The 21,102-nt window shown below is 38.5% G+C and overlaps 2 protein-coding genes across 5 annotated transcripts in view; one reads left to right on the top strand and one right to left on the bottom strand.

Annotated features, from left to right (window-relative positions):
• The window catches only part of CFAP96 (cilia and flagella associated protein 96), a 93,640-nt gene that overhangs the window by 16,373 nt on the left and 56,165 nt on the right, over nucleotides 1-21,102 (bottom strand). The gene's annotated exons all lie outside the window — the stretch shown is intronic.
• PDLIM3 (PDZ and LIM domain 3) overlaps nucleotides 1-21,102 on the top strand; it is a 30,291-nt gene that overhangs the window by 533 nt on the left and 8,656 nt on the right. For 3 of the 4 annotated variants that reach the window (XM_030831223.3, XM_060291477.2, XM_060291476.2), the window contains exons 2-4: nucleotides 8,425-8,576; nucleotides 10,214-10,298; nucleotides 18,680-18,747. In XM_030831223.3, coding sequence (XP_030687083.1) covers nucleotides 8,425-8,576; nucleotides 10,214-10,298; nucleotides 18,680-18,747 — 305 coding nt within the window. Of the gene's footprint in view, nucleotides 1-8,424; nucleotides 8,577-10,213; nucleotides 10,299-18,112; nucleotides 18,301-18,679; nucleotides 18,748-21,102 lie in introns of all 4 variants that reach the window. The other variant, XM_060291478.2, reaches the window with a different exon arrangement.

The following is a 21,102-nucleotide window of genomic DNA, read 5'->3' as shown; positions in this document are numbered from 1 at the left end:
AGAGACAGTGGTGGCTGTTTGTTGGAGAGAGACAGGCAACTGAGCGCTTTCCCTGTCTGGAGGAAAACTTCAGCAGGGCGCTGTTCGCAGGGCAAGACCTCGGCTGGCCAAGTTGGAAGCGCTCATATCAGCCCAGACAGGGACAATGTCACTAATCTGTATTCCTAGGTTTCCAGGCATTTTGAATAAATATTTTCCAAAGCTGGAACTTGGCTTAGAAATCATCATCTACAACTCAAACTACAAAGAAAATGTGTCAGATAGTTTCGTTTACCTGATGGAGAACCATCCTCAGCCTCATAACTCTGAATACTTGACCATCAAAGTCAAGCTTTCCTTACTTAATATTCTCTAAAGTATTGTCTAATTAAGAAAAAAGAAAATGGATACTTCAGGATCTGTCGTCAGTAAATGTCTAGTTGGTCTAGTTGACCTTTTTTCCAACATGTGTTTGTCTTAACAGAAAATTATTATTATTTCAATGATCACATATAAAGCCTATTAAACCTAATTTTAAAACATAAACTTTCAGAATATTTATACCTTTACTATGCTTTATTTTGTTCCTTACTGCTTATACTATATTTTATAAATGTATACCTTATAATCTGATATCCTCACATAGGCTTTGAACAAGGTAATACTTTTTAAATTCTGTTCTACTTACAAGTCCTAAGAATGAATGGCTTTTAAAAATATCTCAAAACATGTATTCATGGAACAGATGCATACCATGGAACATTTCAAGCTTTGTTTTACATTTTTTGAAAACATATAAACATATCTGACATGTGTTTTCATATGAGACATGAAAACTTAACATACCCCAAAAATGTTCCTAAGTAAATTAGGCAGAAAATGGTTCAGTGACCTGAGCCAAGCAATGCCTTTTATGGATTTACCAAAGGAAACAGCTTGCATTATCTCTACGAAGAAATATTTTTAAAGTTTCTGAAGTATAGTGTTCATTTGTTTATATTAAATGAAATAAGCTCTTGAATCCTTACAAAGGATAAACCATATTTATATTAAACCTTAATTTTGTCACAGAAATCCTGTCAGTGATTTATAAAAGAAATATCTCACTATTACTGTGGAACATGTCAATATGATTAATCTTATGTTTGAAATGTTGAGTTGTTGACATTATAAACAGTGTTTATTTCAAAGCAGAACTTAACATTTTGCAGTTGACTGCAGGAGCTATCGGTAAATATATTTGATCTGATGACAGTTATTGTTTGGGAAGCCAATTCCGTTTGAATTTTTAACTCATAACTAATTTGTATCACTCATATTGACACTTGGTTCAATAACAGTGCACGAACACATCTGATAATTTCATTTGACTACGGCTTTTCTCTTTAATTTAACTCAAGGAGAGCGGGTGAACTAAACTGTTTTGTATTCCAAGTGTACCCAAAGCCATTCACATAAATAGATTCTTGTTGAGTAAATGAAAACATATTCATGTGAACTTTTTTGCCTTAGTGAACACCTAATTGAGAGTATTTCCACTGAAATTATAAGAATACTAAAACTCATTTGGAAAAAAGACTAAAAAATATTACACAAACATAATTATCAGTGTTGTAATTAGGTAGTAGAATAATTCTATTAATATTTTTATACTGTGTTAAAAGGTAGTGAATGAGACTGTGTGCGTGTTAGTATACTCTGTTGCCTGCTATGCACTCTTCTAAGCCCTATATATGCACTCACTTAGATCTCACAAGAATCCTATCAGAGTAGTAGTAGTAATATCCCTTTCTGCAGATGAAAAGAGTGGGGCTTCAAGAGATTCATTAACCTGTCGATGACCACAAGCGGCAGGGCAGAATTTGACGCAGGTCGACCTGCCTCCAAAGCCTGCATCCTGAAGCCCACACACGTGAAAGATGCTGCTTATTGTACAGATATTTCCAAACAGGCGTTTTGTGCCATGCAACTCATCCCCTGGTCCTACTGATGCTACATCTTTCAGATCTACCACTTTCCTTTTTTTCTACCACTGTCCCCAGGCAAGGTTTCCTAATTTCACACCTAGCTGTTGTCTCCCCTCTCCAATTCACCCTGCATATTCTTACCAGCCATCTTTGAGATGGTTGCTGGTTGCTCCTATCTTCCCCATTCTTAAAAATCCTTCAGTGGCATCCACAGTTTATAGAGAATACAATGTGTGGTCTGTAGCACGAAATTCATGGCTTTCACCCTCTCTCCCAGCTCAAGTTTTCAAGTTCTTTTCCTCTCTCCTTTCCTCCTCTCACTCCATAAATAGGTAGTGGTGCCCATACTCTGGACCACTTATGATTTCTGTAACATGGCTTTGCCCCTGCTATCATTTTTCTCCAGAATTCTCTTCCCCACCCACTCCACTGTCCTCTGTGCCTGTGGAAACCCATTCAAATACCACTTCTCCAGCCTTCTTCGAGCAGTCATCATTTCATCCATTTAATTACTGTAGCTCTTGACCTACAACCTCTCCTTGTAACATGCCTTGTACCACAGATGGTTGAGTACATCTGTATCCCACAGATGGAATGCTCCCCCCTCAGGGCAACAACTGGCAAATTTGGGGGCTGTTCAGTGCCAAGCACAGTGTCTAGTACCTCATACAGGTCACAGAATACAAACAGACATAATATGAGTGAATAAATTGTTCACTTTTGACATAAATTTATTTTCATAATAGGTGCAAACTGTGTCCTCAGAAGTATTCCACAATAAAGAAAAAGGAGAACTGTTTTATTGTTAATTGATTTGTCTGTTTTGCATAAGTTCTTAAGCATACAAAGAATGAAAATGCCAATGCCTGCACTTAACACCACAAAAAGTCCCATGAATGAGATATAGTCCTCGAGTCAATTAAATCAATTTTTGTCCTACAAGCAACGCCCTCCCCTCCCTTCCTCACACTCTACAAAAGCAGATTATAGAAATGCTCCTTAGACTGTGGTCCTCTGCTCCACCCTCTGCTGGGGGCAGGATTTACAAAGTAATTCCCTCCATCAGCTGAAATTACAATTCACAAAATTAGGACAAAGGGTCCCCACCCTACAATTGTTTACCATCCAATGCATCAGCTGGGTGAAACTTTGTATCATAAAAAACATGAGAAGGTAAATCAAACACCAGACAATCTCAAAAACTTTTTTGAGCCATTGTGATACGGTTGTGATACGATTTGTAGGAAAGCGGTTTCTAGGCAAGGGTGTGCTCTACTTCGTGCAATATGAATTTAAGTTTCAGTTGTTCAGCATGCAGCAGGGAGTTGCTACCGCAAACACCATAAACAACTGGCCTAGGCATTTCACAGAATAAAGTTTAAGGTTCACATCTCTAAGCGAGCAGCTGTTTTTTTTTCTGGCAAGAAGGTTCTAAGGAGTCTCTTTCTTTCTTAAATGTTTGGACCACCCAGAAGGTGGATCCACTATCACAGCCAAGTTACAGATGGTTTGTTTTCATAAATGGTCCAATTTGGAATAAAGCACAAGCTTCTTTTGTGTACACGATGTAAAACTACTGTACACATCTCATGCCACCATGTCCCTTCCCACTCAGTTCCTCTTCCCTCCTTTCTATACAGACCACACCCAGGAGCAAGATCACTGTTAACCGAGAATGCTATATATGGACTTGGGTGCCAACACAGAAAATGTCAGTGTATTCTTAAGTTTTGTAGGCTTTAACACTGAATAGTACTTTAATATAAATTATATTTGAAATTTGAACTTTTAGAAAGAAATGTTTACAGTTGAATACAGTCTTTTTCCAGGTAGCCCTCGGTATCCTTGAGGGATTGGTTCCAGGACGCCCACTCCTCTATGCCCCCAACCCCCCCCCCCGGCAATGACACCAAAACCCCAGGATGCTCAAGTCTCTTATATAAAATGGTATTTGCATATAACCTAGGTACATCCTCCCCTATACTTTAAATCATCTCTAGATTATTTCTAATACCTAATGCAATGTAAATGCTATGTAAATAGTTGCCAACATGTGGCAAATTCAAGTTTTGCTTTTTGGAACTCCCTGGAATTTTTTTTCAAATATTTTCAACCCTCGGTTGGTTGAATCCTGGATGTGGAACCCACGGATTCAGAGGGGTGACTGTACTTAATTGTGTTTTGACAAAGACGTGTCTGCACGGGAGCACTGGTTCATCTGTTCCCAACATTCATACATCCCACAAGTACCTACTAAGTGCAGAAGGTATTTTATGTGGAAGGCACTGTGCGGGATACAGTCATCACTTAATGGGTTTCTACTCCCCTGAGAAGTTCATGTTATCAGCAGAAAAGACATGAACACAAACTACCATGATACAACTTGTCCAGGATTCCATGAAAAAAGTATGGCCAAAGAGATGGGCGGAGTCAGGGGAGAGAGAGTACCTGCAGGGGTGGCATTTTGGGATAGTGGAGGAGCTTGAGCTGTAGAGTTAGACAGACCCACGAGGAATTTCAAATTTTCACTGGATGTGTGACCCTAAGCAGGTTTCTTATACTTTCTGAGCAACAGTTTTCTCATCTTAAAAGATACCAACAGTATAACACCACCATAATAGTTCTCACCTGTGGCTGCACATGAGCCTCACCCAGATAAGTTGAACATACCCATGCCCAGGCGCTACTTGCAGAGATACTGATTGGACTAGAAATGTAGACTGCAGCCAGGTGCTGGAGGGCTTTGGATGCCAGGTGAGGTACTGAAGTTTATTTGTAGGCAATGGAGAACAACTGAATAATGGGATTTCTTATTATTTAGATCCAGGCCCCACAGGACAGCCCTTCCGTATATACTTGTCTTTCTCCATAACTATTTCAACCATTTTTATTCTTAATATAGAAATCCCACCAGGGCGATATTCTGGACTTCCCTCATGTTTCCCACAGTTAATAGGACATTGACAGATGCTTTACCTGTGATTTAAGTTAGTTTTTTCCAAATAAACCCAAGTAATAGGTTGATGTGAAAAACAGAAATCATCTTAAGGGACTTGTTAAAAACACAAATTCCCTAGTTCCTCTGCTACAGCTTCTGTTTCGTGATTCCAGGCATCTGGATTGGACTGGAATCTTTATGTTAAGCAAAGACGCTCGGTGATCCTTCTAATCAGACAAGTTAGAAAAGATGTGCTAAGTGATTGACAGCAGTATTATTTCCCATGATCTCTTGAATGCTTTTGACATTTGAGACCCTAATGAAACTGAAAAATGAAGAAGCCACTGAAAAACTCTTTGCCTCATTTTAGCTCTCTCTCCTCATCATTTGGGAAAATGTTAAAAATAAACTGTGAGCAATAATATAAAGTAATATAAATAAACTACAAAGAAATAATATAAAGTCATGCTGGAAAATAATGCATTCTTATGATTAAACAAATAGTTTAACTTACAAAAACCAGGCCAGTTTAGTGGCCATTTGCTGATCACTATCCTAGCTGAACTTGAGAACTAAGAAGTGAAGGATCGTGTTTTCTCCTTGTCTCTCATCCATTTCTCTACAGATTCTTTTCTTTCTTATCAACTCCTAATGTGGAGGTCCCAGGACATCAATCGCCAGGTTGAACGCAAAGTCAGAAGTTGGTTCTGGCATCACTATCGACCACTTTTCCTATTTAGCTAATGAAACCGCTGGTGACATAGCTGTTCAACTGCAACCACCTTAGTGAGAAGCCACAGGTTCTCTGAAAAAGAGAAGCAGCCTTCTTTGTCCGGACTGTCTTAGAGTTGTAATGGTGAGAGTTATTAGAAAGAGCTTTGCAAATTTAATACTTTGCATAAACATAAAATAGTTATTAACTTCCATATTAACGTTGTTAATAACATTTAGTAATATTCAGTATCTAAGTTCAGCACCCCAGATATCTCCGTTTAAAATTTATATAGACAGATACATACAACCCTACCTTCCACTCATCTGAACCAGAGCTAAGAAATAATGTTAGGCTCTTCTAAACCTAGATCGAGTATTATATATAAAGCAAATTAAAGTATATTAGAAAAGCTAGGTGAGGCTTTAAAAGCAAACACGTTGAGCCATGCTTTCTCATGTTTCAACTCAAAGAAAAGCATTTTGGTCTTAGAAGTTTAAAAATAGATGGTACTGATTTTGATGAACTATAGCTAGAGAAAATTAAAAGTTTGAGGTTATTTTTAGCACTACAAGTCACACTGGGGATGGAAACTTTTATTCTTCTAACAGTTCTGAGTGTGGGAGAATTTCTAAATGGAAAAACATCTACGAAATGCCTCCTAAAAGCTGAGATATAATGATCTCCAGTTGTCCTCACCCAGCCCCCATCATCTGTCCCTTCTGGAAATTATCATGATTGCTACAGTGAGGTGATCACAGACATGAAATGAGTACAATAAACATTTTAGTGATGAGACTGAAGATCTAGGACCCATGAGAATTTGTCATTTTAGCAATTTTATTCATTTATATGAATCTTGGATCTCTCTTAGAGCCACTTAAATCGAATTGATGACTAGATTAAACAAAGAGACGAAAAATGAATTAATGACTGATCCTCAAGTTAAACATTAGGAACGATCTAGTTTATTCCTGGAGCAGTTTGAGGTTTAAGTCAAGTTCTACATATTATTCTGATCTAAACAGTGGGAACTTGCAAAAGGAACAATGACAGGTTGACATTAATAGCCATAATCTTTGGGTATATAAGGACTAGTTATTTTTGTTTCACAAGTTCTGAGTTAAATGTCCATTTCATTCAGTTTTCAAGTAATTATTCATCAATTCCAAACACTGAGTATACACTGTGAAGCATTAGGAATATACATAATATTATCGATATCCTCAAGAACTTCCAGTTGGGAAAACAGACACTACACAAGTAAATAAGCAAACATGAAAGTACAAACTGTCTTCATAAAAGAAGACAATAGGGTGTAACAGTGGTGAGGGGGGCTGGAGAAACTACGTCAGATGTCTGGGGAGGTCTCTCTGAGAACATGACATTTAAGCCTAAACCAAAAGGAGGAGAAGAAGCAACCGGGTGAAGGCGGGGGAAGCATTTCAGGAGCAAGTTAACAGTGTGCACAAAGTCCAGAAGAGGGTGCAAGCTTGGCCTATTTGAGGAATTAAAAGGAAATCGGACTAGCTGTAGAGCAGTGGATTGGGAGGGGCGGGGGAGTGAGAATGGTGTGAGATGATGTTAGAGAAGCAGGCAGGGTGAGACCAGGTGAGGACTATTAGGCAGTTGTAAATAGTTGGGATTTACCCAGAAAAACTGGGAGTAGGTATAGCCATCAAAACAATCATCGCCTTTAACTGTATACTCAACATGTTTTTGTTGAAATATCTGAAATAATTTCAGATATGCCACTTTCTAAACATTTAACAACCATATTTTTCTCATATCATTTCTCACATCATTTCCCCCCATATCATTTCTCATATCATTCCCCACCTCCCCTCCAAAAAAGAAACCCACGTGGATTTCTGGTAGACGGCATAAGGTTAGATCTTGCGTTTTTTTTTTTTTTTTTTACCTAGTTTGACAAACTCTGTTAAAAAACAGAACGTGATGTGTTTTTAGGCCATTTACATATAATGTAATTATTGGTATGGTTTAATTCAAAGCTACCATCTTGTTAGTTGTTTTCTATTTGTTCCATCTGTTCTTCATTCATGGAGGAGAGACTGTGAGTAGATACAAACTTCTCTTGTATCTGTGGTTCCCACGGGTTCTAGACTCTCAATGCTTAACTCATACTTGGCCTTTAGCAATTTGTTCATAATTTTAGCTAAACTCTTCTTAACAACTAGTACATTCGGCCCCATCTTCCTCCATGCTCTGGTACAGGTGAGCCCATGCTTGTCTTTCCTCAGAGACTCCCGTCTTTCCTTAGATTCCAAGCTAGTTGGTTGCCCTGCAACTTCGGCTCTCTGAAGAGTCCACGAAAAGTCATAATTTTGCATATTATCTGGCTGCTTCTTGTTAATACAAGAGTGATTCTCTTTCCAGCTTTCTATATCCCAGGTGCATTATAGGGATGCTAAAGTAGTTTCAGTTCAAATATTAAGGCTCCCCAGATGTAGTAAAGTTCTATTCCCAAATAGAGAGTTCTGGGTGACAAAAAATCCTAAGAAACAAATGATTTTCTTTAAAGCAAAGAAAATATGATCCAAACAGGGAGTTATGGAAGATGTTTTAAAAGAGAATCAGAGATGTCACGATGGAGGAAATGTGGTTAGTAAGAAACAAAATTATTTCACATAATGGGAAAATAGAGGTAGCACAACTGATCAATTAAGAGTTATTTTAAGTGAGATTTAATATGTCCTGCCCAGTGAAGCATTTAAAATGTTACCAAGGTGAAATATAAACGTTGGGCACGAAACTCAAGATGCTGCAGGGTGTTGATTTTAAACGTGATTTTAAATGATCTCTTCCAGATTACTCCAGGAAGCAAGGCGGCAGCTGCCAACCTGTGTCCCGGAGATGTCATCCTGGCTATTGATGGCTTCGGTACTGAGTCCATGACTCATGCTGATGCACAGGACAGGATTAAAGCAGCAGCACACCAGCTGTGTCTCAAAATTGACAGGTGCTCTTTAATTAATGGTGTTAAAATTTGATCTGTTTTGCGGAAGAACCTGAACCAGAAGTATAAATGATTTCATCTTCCCAGTGAGAAGGAGTGTCACAGGACCCAGAATTTTGACTGGCTTTTTTTTTAATGTATCAGCCACTTTGGTCTGTTCTTCACTGAAGTCAGTCAATCTAGTAGCTGTTAACAAAGGATTTCTAAAAAGAATCCTCTGGAATGTCAGAATAATGAAAGAGGCTAAAATAACTTTTTTCCTGTACTAACGCAGTTAGCTGACGATGAAAATAGAACCATTTAAGGTATTGGCCACATAAACACCAAACAGCACGTCCAGTTATACTGCTGTTCTAAACACGGTAGAGAACATGGAGTGGAATTCAGAGATGCTCCTAAAAGAATCTCGTGCTTGCCAAGATGTGATCATGTTAAAATCTGGTTGCTAATATCCTGTATGCTATTGGCTGTTTTGTACTGAACTCAGCCCAGAAGAATCCCACAAGGTATGAGAGGGTACATGTACATGAAGGTTTTAGACAATGAGACATTTCTGACCAAAAACAACATTAGGAAATTGATCTATTGCCATCAGACTCGTGATCTGAAACTGAATTGTGAAAATAATGATTTGTTATAGTGGCTGTTAGCATGTGTGTTTATCCTCTTGCTGTTGTATTCACAATTGTCCCTGCTGTGATCCAAAGGCACAATCAGTCAGCCAATCTGCCATTTCACGAAGTGAAATTGACTCTTTCCCTATCTATGCATAACCTGTGTTCCTGTCAAGCACATAGTCCTGTAGGAGCCACATGATCCCAAGTAGATACATGAGAAGCGTTGGGCAAAGCACATTTCCTTGATGCCAACAGCAAATCCACCTGACAACTCATTCACTGCCTCCTGTGGTGACCCAGGTAGGACAGGAAGAAAGTTGAGATCTAGGGATCCAGTTTGTCCTGTGGTCATCTGCAGGGTGTGCCTCCAGAATCTCCCTGTCCTGTACTGCTTCCCACAAGCACTGGAGACCCACTTTCTCCAGACACTGTACAATGTCCTCGCCTTAGTTCAGGTTGCTACAATCAAATCCCATAGGCTGGGTGGCTTAAGCAACAAACATTTACTTCTCATAGTTATGGAGGCTGGAAGTCCAAGGTCAGGGAGCCAGCATGGTCGGGTTCTCGGTGAGAGCCCGCTTCCTGGTCACATCCTCACATGGCCTTCTTTGATGCATTCACACAGAGAGGGAAGAGATCTCATGCCTCTTCTTTTCATAAGGTCATTAATCCCACCATGAGAGCCCTACTCTAATGATTTAATCTAACCCTAATTACCTCCCAAAGGCCATCACACTGGGGATTAGGATTTCAACATTTGAACCTGGGGTGTGGGGTGAGGACACAAACATTCAGTCCATAGCGGTCCTCCAAGCAATTTTGATCCATTCAAGTCTTCCCAGAAGTACACTAAAAACATAAGACTAATTCAATAAGACAATACAGGATAATGAGCAAGGAATATTGCTTTTGCTCAAAGTATCAAGGGTTTGTTAGTATTTTCAGAAACATAGGAAATTAAAGTATACTAAAACTGGAAGTACCATTAGAATTTGGGGTTTACAAACGTTGTTTTATTTACAGGGCGGAAACTCGCTTATGGTCTCCACAGGTAACTGAAGATGGAAAGGCTCATCCTTTCAAAATCAACTTAGAATCAGAACCACAGGTATGAATTTTGGAGTAAATAATGTTCACATTATGTTTCCTTTTAAATGATGTGGATACCTTCCAAGAGGGAAAAGTGGCAAATATTAAAAAAAAATGGAATAAGCCACCTGATGAAGTGGTTGTCTTTACTCTCCGAGATTAATTTATATTATCCGTGTCTTCTTACATCAAGAAAGAAAGAGAAGTATGCCTAGGCAAACACCTTGTTAAAAGACAAATATGTTCTCATCAGGAAAAAGTCAGCTATATCTATGTATAGTCCACTTACTTTTTCATTTTTTATGATGGACATCTGCCAAATGACCATGAGGTAATCCAAGAAATTTAAGACGTTAACACAAAGCAAAACAAAAATAGGGTCAACCATTTGAAACAGGTGTCTCTAATCTAATAGTTATTGTGAACTTCAATTCCTCAAGGTCTTCACCCAGCTCTTATGTTACATCCTTCTTTAATTATCAGTTCTGGCATTCTATAATTAAGTTTACTCTAGGAGAAGAGTTTTGCATTATGTAATCATGATGATATGCTGCCTGGGCTGCTGAATTACAAAAGATAAAGGATTTTCCCTTCAGGCAACGCTATATAATGAGCTAAATTAATCTAATAATCTGATGCTTATCCATGTCTACTTTCAAAACCTCCAAAAAACTGCAATTAGACCAATCCTCAATTGTGGTATATGGGAAATGTAATCAAGAAAAGGATTTTAGAACCTCTGCTTGGTCAGCAGCTCCCCAAGTTTAATGAGACAGAGATATATAAATCGAATATCCCTTTTTAAACAAGTATCCCTACTAAACTGATTAGATATTCCCAAAGTGTAGTTTTTCTATACATCTAATGAAAACGAATTGAAAGTATATTTATAATCTATGCTTCAGCAAGATTTCCCCTTTCAGGACCATCAACTCCTGAATTTGTCCTTCAAGTTTTCCATTTACCCCCATAAGCCCCCATTCATTTCACTCTTGGTAAAAACATGGAGAGTCCATATGTACATGTGTCTCATAGAGCTTCTAAAGATTTAAATAAAATAATATAGAAAAAGAACTTGGCACAGTGAAGTGCTCTCAGAGCTGCTCACTTAAGTGGGTGCTCTCATTATCGCTGGGTATGGCACCCCTCCCACCAGCCTGTGATCAGAAGGCCTCCTGGCCTTTCTTGACAGTGAGATAGACGGCGGCACAGGGCTTCCTGGAGACCAGTAATGTCTTCCTCATCACTATCCAAGGGTCATTACCAATTACTTTGGATTAAAACCTCATTTTCAGTTAAAATAAAAACCCCACCCCAACCCCAGGAGAAAAAAACATACTAAGTAGTTTAACTTTTAGAGGGAATGAGTTTGTTAGATCCTTGTCCTAGACTTTTGATTGGAGGGAAGGTAGAGCCTGAGCCTAAAAATCACTAAAAGCAAAAGGAGGAGAAAACAGGCCCCAAAGGGAGTGAGCAGGATATATGGAATATTCATGAAGGCGGAACCGCTGTGTCTGTTCTCCTTACTCTGAGTCCCCCAGGCATGGCACACAGCAGGTGCTCACTAAATAGCTGACAAGTGAATGAAAGGAACTGGAGGCCCTAAAGATAAACTTCATTCGAACCGCAGTCCTGGGAACCAACTCTCAGACTGGTGTTCTACTGCCACCCCCAGGGGCTGCACGCGCGGCAAAGAAATCACGAAAGCTGAGGGGGATATTTAGGTCAGGTAAGAGTGCCGCTCTTCAGGGTAGGTGAGTAAAAGGTAAAATGGACGAGACAGGTAATCAATGTGGTGAGAAGCACTCTGCATGCTGATGGTGCTCACCCCAACATCCGAGGTGGGTGGGCAAATAATGTCTCTAATCGACATCTTCTTGATAGAAGAAAGACTGCAGGAAGAATAAGAACAAAGTTCTCCAGGCAGAGCTGTCACCTGTAGACAGCCCTTGGCAGGAATGCCCAAGCCTACCTGCCTCCTGCAACCCTCATCAACTCATCATTTAAGAAGCAACACACAGGAAAGAGATCACGTGGTGCTTTAAAAGACAGAAAAGGGAAATTTAAGGCTCACGTACATGCACATATTGACCTCCCCAATCTCTCATCATCACTAGGACAAACCGCACAGAATTCCGAGTTTCCTTTTTCCATATAGAGCAGCGGTCCCCAACCTTTTTGGCACCAGGGACCAGTTTCGTGGAAGACAATATTTCCACGGACGGTGGGGGCGGGGGGGATGCTTCAGGCGGTAATGCGAGCGATGGGCAGCAGCAGATGAAGCTTCGCTCGCACGTCCGCCACTCACCTCCTGCTGTGTGGCCCGGTTCCTAACAGGTACTGGTCAGCGGCCTGGGGACTGGGGACCCCTGATATAGAGTACACATCCAAAATTGTACTGCACCCTTTTTCACATTTCCATTCACAATTTCTCCTAATTTTTGAAACCCGGTTTCATCAATACAAGATGCTAAGATATGGGACCAACTACACATATTTAACCAAAGTACCAAATCTCCAGTGATCCCTGATCATGTTGCAGCGCCCACTCTGGCATGTGGGTGACTCAGCAAGTACGTATTTTATTAAGCACGGGGTGAGCTTAGAGCATGCATGATTGGAGCCTGTGTTTTGCTAACATCTCTCCAGAATTGGAGTTTTCAAGGCAATTGTCTGAGCTTTACTCTAGAAGAGGTCCCTTTTGCAGATCTAGGAGTATTAATTTATGACTATGGTTATTCTGAGAATTAATTTTAAAACATAATCCAGATTTTAAATACTCTGGCCTCTTGTCAATCATTTATTAGCCCGTGTGTCCTGAATTTTGGGGTCAGACAGTATGGATATTTATGATACTGCAAAGGGGGAAAAGATAAAGAATGAGATAGGTTTAAAAAACCAAAAGGTGAAGATTGGGTTAAGGGCTACAGAAGTCAGTCAGATGGAGCTTTTGAACATTCCATTAGTTTGAGTCATGACTAATTTCTTACTTGCACCCTCTCCAAGAGGTGGGTGTTTAAAGGGCTCAGAGATAAGGACCATTTCAGTTCTTCCCCTAAAGGACCAAAATATTCCTACCCCTACGAACCTCAGGCCAGATTTATGCATGACCAGTTCACATGACTTGGCACTTCAGGACATTCCCCACAAAATATAGCTAAATTTCAGCATAACCTCTCCTATCTGAAAATCCTATAGCACAAACTAGAACAAAATGCACTGATAAATATCAAACAGTGAATGTAACTTGCAGACTGAGATTGGAGAAAGGCTAAACTGTGGTTATGTTTGTATTCTTTTTTTTTTTTTTTAATTAATACAAAGCTATGCAAAGATATGTCTTTTCTTTCTACAAATAAAGCAACCCCTTCTGGACAACAAAGGTGTGTCAGTCTGAAAAACAAATACCGTTGAATGTTTAAAATGCCATCATATATGAGGGGATTCCCTGGCACTCCAGTGGTTAGGACTCCGTGCTCTCACAGCCAAGGGCCCAGGTTCAATCCCTGGTCGGGAAACTAGGACCCCACAAGCCACGTGGTGCGGCCAAAAAAATAAATAAAGTAAAATAAAATAAAATGCCGTCTTATATGAATAGTAAAATGCCATTGAGCAATACAATATTTGAGCTCTTGTTTCTCAACCCAAGTCAAACTTCTGTTGTAAGTTATCCGACCTTTGCTATTGGACTTAAATACTATTTTTCATTTTAAAAGCAATATATAGTCATTGGGAAAAAAAAAAACCCATTACATCCTACCATCCGAGTACAGCCACAAATAATAAAATGTTAGTGTATTTTTTCCAGTTTTTTTTCCCCTAGGAATAGGTTTAGGCTTTCGGGACTTTTTCTGACACAGTTATAGCAATAATGATACAAAATTTTAATATCTAGATTTTTCCATGTTTCCGTGCTATTATTAAATAGCTAAATTTTGGTTTTATGAATTTAGACTCGAATCTTAGGCTTAAAAGAAACTTTAGAGGTTGTTTAGATCAACCCCTGGCCATTGGATTAAACTCCTTCCAGACAGTCCTGAACACGGCCTATGAGCAGGTGCATTTTTCTATACAACGCATTGCTCTAGAGAAAAGGTATGTGCTAGAGTTCTCTGTCCTTCTTCAAAGCTTATATTCTCCAATAAAACATTACCCTCATCTTTGTTTAATATTCACTGAACAATTCAAAATTATAATGCAGTTACCACAAGGCAGGAAAGATGCTTTTCAGAAATAAAAATGCTGTTCTCTAAATGAGAAAGGATTGCATCCTTCCCTTAAAAGATTTGATAATAAAGACATGCTATATGCACAATCAAGTGGGGTATGGGTTGAAATTGTCATATTTTCATGAAATAACTTTATTCTACAATGTTTTCATAACTGGACGGCAGCCTACACAAAAGAAATTTTCATAAAATCCCCAGTTCCCCAAACTCTTCCCCAGTGAGATATGGGGAACACTTGAAACAGATCACTGAAGAAAAAATAATTATAAGGGTGGCTTTATTTTTCATTTAAGGGGTGAGCATGAGGAGGGGGGCAGGGATTGTTCATAAATTCCAAACACGATAAAATATCATCATTTACTCAATGTGGCTTGATCAAATATATGATCACTTGACATAGTTTCCCTCATTTCACAGACATTTTTTTCTTATAAATAAACAGATCTGTATATTATCACACATGTACCAAACATGTTGTATCTGTTGGAGCTGGTTTTTGTCTCAGTTCTCAGACCGAATGTTTATCCAAGTAAGAAACTGAAAGGTGAACTGTCTTAGAATGACATCATTGCTGAGGTCATTTCAAGGACGTGGGAGATTGCTGTCAAGAGGTGCATATTCTCCCAATGGCAGCGGATCTCTGTCAAGTTACTTAGCTTTGATTCTGGCAGCTCTAGCATTCCATTAATTCAGAATATTACTCCTTAATATGAGCTCCTAACAGTTAAAAATAATATTTAAAGATCTAATTAACTGCAATGATTATTTGTTGAATTCTTAAGACATAAGAATCATTTAGATGCTTTTGTCTGAGTAGAATAAACACAAGAGCTGGACTCTATTAACTGCTACATAATTTTTTTTACTAGTATTTTCCATTACTAATGATTTTCCAGGAAAATATAAAAAGGAATTAAAGTGGAATAGCAAACTTCCCGTTGGTTTTGTCTTTTGATTCTGTTTGACCATCAACAATGATGTAAGACTTGGATAGAATGTTGCCTCTCCGTGCCATATTTAAATGTTTTGTTTACCTTTAGTGTATACACTTCATTGTGCTTTTTTTGGAAGGACTACAGCAGCCCATAAACTAATGCTTTGCAAAAGCTAAATACAAATGTTTGAAGCCTGTATTAGAAACACTTCCTTTTATGATCTGAATGGAAAATAGAGTTTTACTGTTTTATTTTAACAAATTACACTTTTGTGACTTTTGCAATATGTAACTAAAGCTGAAAATGGCAAAGAAAAAGCTTGGAGCTAATTAACCTATGTGCTGCTTTTTGGAAGTACTACTAGAGACTATTATTGCACAAATATTTTCAGAGAAGATGCCTCATTTATAGGACAGTTGCCAACCATGTTTATTTATAATTTTAAGACAGAAGAAATAAGGGCAGAGATTTTTTCCCCCATAAAGCCATCCCATTATTTTTCCTAATTTTTGTAAATTCAATTCTATATACCAAGATCTTTAAGGCATATCACTCTCAGTTTAAAAAAAAAAGCTAAATTCCACAAAGCTTGATTCCTTCAGTACTTCCTGATTCACTCTTTTAATGAACCTGAGAGATTTATAGTCCACCGTAACTAAATTAGGCAATTAGCCTTCTGTCTTCTTTCATATCCAAAAGAGGAGCAAAGGCTTGAATCATGGCCATTGTCATTACTTATGATTATTTGCCATTCACTTTTTTCATGCCATAATAACAGCTAATCATAATGGTTAATCATAAAACACAGCCACTCCAAATTCATTATTAAATCAGCCAAAGCAATCAGATTGTACCAGTATATAAATGTTTGCACACATGTTCTGGGATTCAGCATTTTTCTAAAGCCATATTTGGCTGTTTCAGTCATTCTGCTATCTTATATCAGCAACTACATTGTCACCCAACCAACTTCTAGGCAGTGAGTCATTATTCTGGAGATAAAAAAACTGAATCAATAAGATATTAGTCAATTCAATCATACTATAGAATCACAGGCTTTGTATTCAACTCAGACCTTCTTTTCAAGTTCAGGAGGCTGTTAAATTTTGCTGCCCAATTTTGATGAGAGAAAAGCTCCTCTTTACCACATCACAGATTTTCAGGTACCATGAGATTTGGGGCAGCTGGAGTCAAAGACGCTGCAGGGCTAGTATTTGAAGCTGCACCCCATTTGCCTTGTCATAACTACTTTTCAAGTGGGCTTTGCCAACAGGCCTAGATGGGGGAATAGGGAGTGTGTGTGACAACTGCCTGCTCAGGAGAACCAAAAGGAAGCGGTGTGCTGCTCGGGTCTCTAAAGGAAGTCATTGGTGTTCTCTGGAATCACCACGCAAAACTGTGGTTCCACCCCTAAGAAAGGAATACAATCTCTTTTCTTAAAAGCACCATCCCACACCTTACTCACCTACAATGACAAGAAAAAAAAATGATATGAATATTACAAGACCTTTTTATTCTTTTAATCAAAAGTCTCCATTAACCATTTCAAATAGTCATAAATGTTTGTGCCGTCTGAGATCCGTGTGAGACACTGGTGGCACAGTCAAAAGTAAAGGAAGTTGATGTGAATGTGTGAGCAAAAATACTGTAAAGACTGATCTTACTAATTCTGCCAAATGAAAAGATTTGGAAAGAGAATCAGCTGTGTGTATTTCAGCATTCCCTTTTGATTTTCTTCTGTTGCTTAGAAGAAAAAAAAAGTTTAATGAACTTTACAAAATTATAAATCTGTATAAAAACTGGAAAACGTGATTCCTACATTAGAAGACAGTAATACAGAGTTTCCGATCATTCAGGCATGTTTCACACCCAGGTTTAGGAGTGACGTTTGGTCCTTTTCCCAAAGCAATGAAGTGAAAATCCTTTTGTGAATCATATAAATTAGCTCTCTCTAAATTGCTGACTTAAGTCTTTCTGGGATTAGAGTAAACATGAATGCACAACATGAAATCATCACAATAGAAAGGGAGGGTTTTCTATAAATGTTATTCCTGCTTTCATAAGGAAAGTCTTTTAATTCCTATTATTTTTTCTAAATTTAAGGTTGTATCTTAATGCAAATTAAGAATTTTGTTTGTTGTAGGAATTAAGAAAAAAACTTGGATTAGTTATAATGATTCAGTACAGTTATTCATAAATGCTCACTCCCTTTCTGATTGTTTTATTCTCCCGTTTTCTAAAATGGGGGAAATTTTAAGATATTACTAGAAGAGAAAGCATATGTAAGTTCTACTTAAGAAAATGTTAAGTAGAATAATTTTTCTAAGCCAAAAATCTCACTTCTGACACAAAATTTCTGGATTCAAATGAGTCTTATGAGAATTTCTTAAAAGCTCTAGATGTAGAAGTCAGTAGGGAGCAGACAAGAGGTATAATATTCGAATTATTTTATAATATTTCAAATAAGGTCAGTTCCTTTGCACCTGAACATTTGGTGGGTGATTACAGCACATGTAAAGTTCACGGCGAATGCAGTCCTCCCTTAACCTGGCCATCAATCTCGTAGAGGTAAAGGAACCCTGATTAACAAGAGCGATGCTGTTGATTTGCGCGTTAACGGCTTTGTTGTGCATTCTGTGGCTCTGTGTATTTTGTCTGCCATTGTACAGGAGTTCAAACCCATTGGTGCCGGGTACAACAGAAGGGCCCAGCCTTTTGTTGCAGCAGCAAACATTGATGACAAAAGACAGGTAGTGAGCGCTTCCTATAACTCACCCATTGGGCTCTATTCAACCAGCAATATACAAGATGCGCTTCACGGGCAGCTGCGGGGGCTCATTCCTAGCTCACCTCAAAAGTAAGTACTCCACTTGGTTTCTGGCCACCATGTTCTTAATGGTGATAGTATGACTTCTCTTCCTTTCAAAAGTCCAGCTCTTGCTGTTTTATTTTTACTTTCCTGAAGGCACGATCAGATTTTTATCTTAAAGACAAGCATCTAGAACATGGTTCTAATGTTCTGGAGTCCAATCTGCCAGTTCCCGAACATTTAGTGAATAGATGGTTAAAAGGAAGAAATCGCTCTGGTTCCATCATCACCCTTCTTAGTCATGTCAATATTTGGTGGTAAATAATCCTTTCTGTACGATTATTGTTCATTTAATTTTATCTAAATATATATACATATATATATTAGTCTTCCACTGAGGGACTTTTTTAACCCTTTGTTTTCACAGGATGTGAACTACTTTGAACACAAGCACAATATTCGGCCCAAACCTTTCATAATTCCAGGCCGAAGCAGGTCATAAAGCTTTAAGATTGTGAAGTTTGGAGTGCATGCATCTTTAATAAATCCTACTAATCACCAAGACACATAACTCTTAGGTGTTTGGAGTGACTTTTCTCATTTTGAAGCTTATTTCAAAAGCAAAAGAAACAAATTCACTTAGCAGAGAAGAGAGTAAATATTGACCAGATTATAGAGCTGTGAAATATTATGCAATCCCTGTGTGTATTTATAACTGATTCCCCTGCCATTCTGAGGATCCCATCCAGAACACAGTGACCTTCTGAGGCTGGCAGGAAGGCCCAGGCAGCAGTCACAAAAATGAAAACCAGCCCCTGGTCAGGAGTAAGGCAGCAGGTGAGGCAAACGTGGAAAGGCTGGTGTAGCTTTCCATGTTTGACAGTCTCTGATCATCCCATCTCAGCACCTAATTCTCATTGCACCATCAGAGCCCAGTGGGTAATCCCACTCATTCTAGCACTTAATAAAAATAAATTTGTGTTCTTATGGATACTTGCAAAGGAAGAGAAGCCACTTGAAAAGGAACTTTTCCACTTCGGGAAAATAAGTATAAGGAAAGAAAGAGTTGGAGGCAGAGAGATTTACTGGGTTACCCTCATGGATAACTGTGCACACACTGGAATAAAAATGAGCAATATCTCTGCTTGTCTGTCAGAGAAACAGATCATCTTCAGATGATCCTTTTCAAATCTTCTCTAGAAACTGAATTCCAACCTACGAGGAAAGAAATTAATGCTCTGTCTTGCCACATCAGGAAATAGTGACTTCGGGAAACCTCAAACCCATTCCTCTGACCTCAGCTACATCAATCAGCCCAGAGGAAGGAAGTTGGGGGTTAGGCTGGATCAAGCCTAACAGGTTAGGATCATTGAATAATGATCTACATCACGTGTCACTAATAGGGGTCCATAGGTGGAGTCAATTCACAATGTTTTATTTAACCCTCCCGTTTTTAAAAATACTGAATTTAAGTTTAAGATGGAACATCTACCCTCTAACTTGCCAAAATGCCCATCATGCCTTAGCGTATGATACCTGGCCCATTTTCATATATGTGTGACCCTCCTGGCCTCTGGAGACATCTGAGTTTATGATGCTTGCTGTGGATGGTCAGCCATCACTTGATACATGATTTCCGTGTGCAGACCTTTCTATAAGCTACAGTCAGGGCTAGAGGATTGCCTCAAAATAAGTCAGACAATTTTGTGATATCAGACTCAGAAAGAAGGAGTGGAGTAAAAGAGCAGGAGAAAGATGCTAAAAAGGCAATGACTACCAAATACCTCTGCCCCCACTACATCTTATATCCCCAGCACCCAGAAAAGGGGCTGGGACAGAGTACATGCTCAACAAATGTTCATGAGATAAAGGAACAAAAGCCCAAGAGTACCTAATCAGACCTCCTGAGTAGCAAGAAGAATCAAGAGCTGTTACCCTTCCCTCATACTGGCAACTCTGAACAATCCTTTTTCTTGCTTCTCTTAGTTTTTGCCTCCTTCATATTCCATTTTCCTCTGTATCTTTTCTCTATTTCTCCACATTCAACAGCTTCCCAACACCACTGTAAATAATATTTAAAAAAACTGGATTAAAAGTTAAAATGCTCTTTTGCTATTGAATAAATAGATACATAATATATGCATCTTCCCAGAGAAGCAGAGTAAAATGGATCTACTTGCACTCTTCTGAGCTCAGCATAATGGTAAGCTCACTAACTTGAGCTATAGGACTCCGTGAGGCTCAGATAAAATGATACATTAGAGTAACACAGATCTTGCTTTTGCTGAAGACCAATAACATTTAATTTTATAAAAATTCAGGGAAAGTCAAGGAGATTCAGGTATGTAATGCCCTTCTCTTACATTTTCATTTTAATTCAAACATGGTGATAATAATAAGCCACTCATAATTTTGTCATTGTAAGCTGGTGCCTTTCAATCTAGCTAAATTTGGAAGAGGGGAGTGGAAAAAGAGATGAGAGGATCTGCTTAAAAAACAGGTACCAGTACACAAATCTTAAAAAAATTATAAAAAATGCTTCTATTATCCTTCCTTTCTTCTTGTGCCCCCTCACTATTTGCTCTAGCTTCTGAATTTCTTGTTCTTACCAAATGATTGTTCATCAAGGTGGAATTTTGAGTGGCTACTTACCAAGCAATAACTACACCATTAATAAACAACTTTTGAATCAGAAGTAAGTTGGAGATGCTAATATATTCATTTCCCTGGGTCTTACTATTAGTTAGGGTTCTTTCAATGGTTTCATCATAATTGAAGCATATTAAAAGACCAGTATTTTCATATGAATATATGTAAATGTTTAAAGCCACAGCTATCATTAAAAATACA

This window comes from Globicephala melas, chromosome 21, assembly GCF_963455315.2.
Source record: "Globicephala melas chromosome 21, mGloMel1.2, whole genome shotgun sequence".
NCBI classification, from domain to species: Eukaryota; Metazoa; Chordata; class Mammalia; order Artiodactyla; family Delphinidae; genus Globicephala; species Globicephala melas.
This window is presented reverse-complemented; position numbering and strand designations above follow the sequence as displayed.